Source organism: Zingiber officinale, chromosome 6A, assembly GCF_018446385.1.
Source record: "Zingiber officinale cultivar Zhangliang chromosome 6A, Zo_v1.1, whole genome shotgun sequence".
Lineage (NCBI taxonomy): Eukaryota > Viridiplantae > Streptophyta > Magnoliopsida > Zingiberales > Zingiberaceae > Zingiber > Zingiber officinale.
The window spans coordinates 11,618,556-11,623,924 of NC_055997.1; the positions used below are offsets into that span (position 1 = coordinate 11,618,556).

Consider the following 5,369-nt stretch of genomic DNA (forward strand, 5'->3'; position numbering starts at 1 on the left):
AGATCCAAGTCTAAACCTAAAAGAACAAATAGATTAAACTTTGGATCAAAAGTGTTAAGTTCCGCAGGCGATCCAAGTTTAATTTAAAAGAACACATGGTAGCTTGGAAAAGGTTCAGATCTTTATACAAAATTTTTGTACAGTGGAACCATTAGGTTTTCCGAGTAGCAACCAACAGTTCATGTTTTTTTCCATGAGTTTTGATTTCTTAAAAACCTAGGGTTGCTTCATGAAACTTTCGGCCACCAAACTACAAAGAAAAACTTAAGAAAACTTAAGACTTAAACTAAACATGCTCACTATGTTTCTTATGATATATGTACCCTATGATAGGAGATTAGTTTAGTGTTCTTATGCTTGTGCGTTGCTTAGAACTTAGATTCGTGTTCTTTGAACTTTCGGCCAAGGCATGAAAAGAAGACCTAGAGAAGCTTAAGACCTAACTAAACATGCTCACGATGTCCCTTATGATATGTAACTTAGGTTATGAGTTATGTTTAGAATTCTAATGTTTTTTTATATTGCTTGTAACCTAGATTTATGCCTAGTAGGTTTCGGCCATGATAGAAATGAAGGCCTAGGAGAGTTTAAAAATTTAATCTATCATGCACATGACTTTCCTTATGATATGATATGAAGATTTCTTAGTGTTTTCATGCTTGCTTGTTGCTTGGAACCTAGATGCATCCTACCTTAGGGTTTCGGCCATGATGAGGTTAAGGGTCCAAGAAACTTAGAAATCAAATCTAACATGCTCATGATTTTCCTTATGATATGATATGAAGTTAGCTTGATATTCTTATGCTTGTATGTTGCTCAAACTTAGTTTCGTGCTCCTTAAACATTCAGCCATAACAAGATTAAAGGACCTAGGAAGCCTAGAACCTAAACTACATATGCTCATTATGTTCCTTATGATATGATATGAAATTGGTTTAGGGTTCACATGCTTTCATGTTGTTGTAACCTAGGTTGATGCTTGGCAAGTTTCGGCCATAACAAGATTAAAGGAACTAGGAAGCTTAGAACCTAAACTAAACATGCTCATTGGGTTCCTTATAATATATGATATGAAATTGGTTTAGGGTTCACATGCTTTTATGTTACTTGTAACCTAGGGCTAGGCTTGGTAACTTTCGGCCATAACAAGACCAAGGACCTAGGAAGCTTGGAACTTAAACTAAACATGCTCATGGTGTTCTTTATGGTTTATGATATGAAATTGGTTTAGGGTTCACATGCTTTCTTGTTGCTTGAAACCTAGGGCTAGGCTTGGTAACTTTCGCCCATAACAAGACCAAGGACCTAGGAAGCTTGGAACCTAAACTAAACATGCTCATGATGTTCTTTATGGTATATGATATGAAATTGGTTTAGGGTTCACATGCTTTTATGTTGCTTGTAACCTAGGGTTAGGCTTGGTAACTTTCGGCCATAACAAGACCAAGGACCTAGGAAGCTTGGAACCTAAACTAAACATGCTCATGATGTTCTTTATGGTATATGATATGAAATTGGTTTAGGGTTCACATGCTTTTATGTTGCTTGTAACCTAGGGCTAGGCTTGGTAACTCTCGGCCATAACAAGACCAAGGACCTAGGAAGCTTGGAACTTAAACTAAACATGCTCATGATGTTCTTTATGGTATATGATATGAAATTGGTTTAGGGTTCACATGCTTTTATGTTACTTGTAACCTAGATTCAATACCTTGTAAGTTCGGCCACTTTATGGAATTAGGGTTAGAAACCTAATTATGATTTACTATATGTCTCACATGCTATGATATGAATTAGGAAATGCTAGTTAAAATCACTACAAGAAAAACCCTTATAGACATCGGTAGAACAACAACGGTTTTAAGCAAAAACCGATGTCTTTGAGTATTTTACACCGATTTTTCCAAAAATCGGTGTCTATGAGCGCAGATTTTCGCTCATAGACATCGGTTTTTTAGCCGATGTCTATGAGCGCCTTTTTCGTTAATAGACACCGGTTTTAACAACGATTTTTAAAACCCGATGTTAATGAACCAAAATAAAATAATTTAATTTTCCGACCAATACTTAGCCAAAATTTGTAACACTTCACTCTTCCCTGCAAACCTAAACCTATATCGCGCCGTCCACCGTATACCGTCGCGACACCACCATGACTTTCCTCCTGGCCGCTGGTCGTCCGACCATCTCTCTCAGCCTCATCTCCCTCTTCCCCTTCCTAGATCGACGCCCCTTCCTCTCTCGATCAGGATCAAGACACGACGCCTTGCTTCTCCGTCCAACCACACCGCATCTCCTCCAACTCGAGAAGAGGAGGCCTTCTTCGCATTCCGGTCATTTTTAAGCCAAAGCAGAGATTTCCTCCATGAGCGATGACCTTTCTGTAAGCAGAACCTTTCCTTTTTGTATTTTCTCAGATTTTCTCTGTGAGCCCTACCGATTTCTTTGATCTCATGGAAGAAGCGGTGTAAAAGAAAGCATTTTCTCCCAAATGTCAATCTTGAGCGGAGGAAGAGTAGTGTGTGTGTTAAGATCCAGGATGTTCCCTAGCCCAATCCAAGGGATTTTTTTAGGTCATCTCGTGGATCATATTTCTGACATTTGCCACACAACTGTGATGCTTGAGTCTTTTACATTCTGGTTTTGCCCTTTTCTGGTTCATACAAGGGAGAAATTGCATGCATGCCTGCGTTTACCTTTTTAATCCGATCTTTTCTCAATTGATGTCTTATGATGATCTGATCTTGACTTCATCAGCGCTTTTTCAAGCACAGTGGAGGAGAAGGCTAAATGGCTCTTTGAGAAGCTGAAAGGTGAGGGATTCTATACCATTGCTTTGCCATCAATTTTCAACTTCCCTTGTTGCTGTAAGGCACCAAGATCTTTCTTCTTATTATTTTTTTGTAATTCTGATTCAGTACGAGATATGCTACAGATGCTCAATCCTTCACCTCTCACGTAACTTTCCTTGTCAACTTTTTTGGTGATTATCTAATACAAGGTAGAGTGCAGCTTTCGTTGGTTGAAATGTCCTTTTGCTTTAAGAACCCCAACTACTGATTGCTTGATTTCCATGCTAGCTTGCCCTTTCTGCGAAAGTTAGTTTTGTTTTTGTTAATCTATCATTTTTATTTCACTGGACTCTGAAGTATCTCTGTTTTCATATCTGAGAGTTTCTTCACTTGGAGTTTTGAGATGTTTCTTATAGAGATATTATTGATTAAACAAATTTTACCATACGACATTGTAAATTTACAGCAGAAATTGAGTTGTTTGTTAACTCAATATGATCTTTGGGAATAAACTAGAAATTGAGATGTTTGTTATAATCCAAATAGAGATGACTAACCATAAATTGATCTGTTGGTTAAAAATTATGTTAGATGGAGAGGAATGTTATTTGATAGGTAAAAGAGAAGTTAAACCTTATTGACTTTGGTGTTAGATTTTGTCGATAACTACAAAATTTATAATGATCATTACGTCTCTTGAAATGGAACACCCATTAAACATAATTGTACTTTTCAATTAAACATAATTGAAAAGGAAATCTCAGCTTTGGCATTCTTCGTGATGGAAAAGCTCGCAACTTTCATCAGCGCTTCGTGAAGATATTCTCACGAAGGCCTTGAATTCTAACGAACATGGTGGACGTGTGAGAGGCATAGGAGCAAATGTCACTCCATCATCCTTCTTCAAGGTTGCTAGAGGGAAGGTGCAAATTGAAGGAATTCGAAGTGATACTACACCGGTTGCATATATTACATCTAAAAGATGTGATTCGAAGGAATTCATTGGGGCTCGATGTAGAGGTATAGTTCATCTTATTCTTACAATATGCATTGTCATCTTTTGTAATTGTTGGATGCTTTTGTAAAGCATAACTTTTTCATCGACATGTACTAAATCCTTATTACAAGTGCTGTGGTTGTTCATGCTTGTACATATAAGCGATAGTTCTTGAATTCCTTTAATTGGAGAATTATCTTAGGATTGAGCTCTGCAAATTCAAAGTGTCACAGATGATAATGTGCAGCTTTTTTTGACCTGTAGTATTTTGGTTTGCACTTGTACTCTATGACTTCAGTTATTCAGATCATAGGTTTAAGTTTGCTTTGGCCTATTTGCATATATTACAGCATGAAAATAGATGTTGATACACAGTTTTGGCTACATACTTGGGTGCATCTTTTTTTTTTTAAAATTTGTAGTGTTAATTTTAGTTCATATTTTTCTTTATCCACTTGTGACATTGTCTTATGTTTTTGCCACTTTCAGTTATATTGATTATCTCTTTTGGGGTGATTACGTTGATCGTGGCCAACATAGCCTGGAAACTATTACTCTTCTCCTTGCATTGAAGGTATTACTTTCCCCTCAAGCTTGTCAATGTGATCAGTCTTATCCAAGCAAATAATTTTATGAAAATATTTAGCATCAAAGAATTCTTGAAGGTATTACTTTGCACTCTTCTTGTACAGGTTTATGTTTACAAATATGTTGTATCTTTAAACTTTTCAAAATTTTCTGAATCAATGTTACAGATTGAATATCCACATAATATACATTTAATTCGTGGAAACCATGAGGCAACAGACATTAATGCTTTATTTGGGTTTCGTACCGAGTGCATCGAGAGAATGGTACCACTAATTTCTATTTGCTGTCATTATTTAGTTTATCAAGAAAAAATTATGTTCCATATTATTGTTTATTGTTTGGAAACAGGGAGAACAAGACGGAATCTGGGCATGGCACCGTATTAACAGATTGTTTAATTGGTTGCCTTTAGCTGCTTTAATGGAGAAGAAAGTTATCTGCATGCATGGTGGTATTGGTCATTCCATAAATCATGTAGAGCAAATCGAAAACCTTCAACGACCTATCACAATGGAAACTGGCACAATAGTTCTTATGGATCTGCTATGGTCATACAAATAAATAACTAAAAAGAAATACCTTATTTCTACGATAACTATTCATTCTAGCGGGTCTGATCCAACACAGTGTTGAGGGGTTAAGACCAAATGCCAGGGGGCCTGGCTTGGTTACTTTTGGGGTGAGTGATTATATGTTTGGCTCGGACCATTTTCTACTCAATTCCTATACAATGGTTTCAAATTTTTGATCTTTTGATGTGACAACCTGACCGAGTTAGTTATTGAGTTCTGCAATAATAATGACCTCCAGTTGATAGTAAGGGCACGTGAGTGTGTCATGGATGGTTTTGAACGATTTGCTCAGGGTCATTTAATCACTCTTTTCTCTGCAACTAACTATAGTGGTGAGGATCCATAGCTTTGCTCAGTCTATTGTTTGTCTATTAATTCTCCTAATTTTTTTTTCAATCCATATATCCAGGAACAACA

At 36.7% G+C, this 5,369-nt stretch overlaps 1 protein-coding gene across 1 annotated transcript; it reads left to right on the forward strand.

Moving 5' to 3' along the window:
* Positions 1 to 2,372: 2,372 nt before the first annotated feature.
* LOC121994610 (serine/threonine-protein phosphatase BSL3-like) lies at positions 2,373 to 4,941 on the forward strand. The gene is made up of 6 exons (XM_042548587.1): positions 2,373 to 2,383; positions 2,758 to 2,813; positions 2,919 to 2,958; positions 4,279 to 4,363; positions 4,545 to 4,643; positions 4,729 to 4,941. The coding sequence occupies exons 1-6, from the start codon at positions 2,373 to 2,375 to the stop codon at positions 4,939 to 4,941; spliced, it is 504 nt and encodes a 167-aa protein (XP_042404521.1).
* Positions 4,942 to 5,369: the final 428 nt, after the last annotated feature.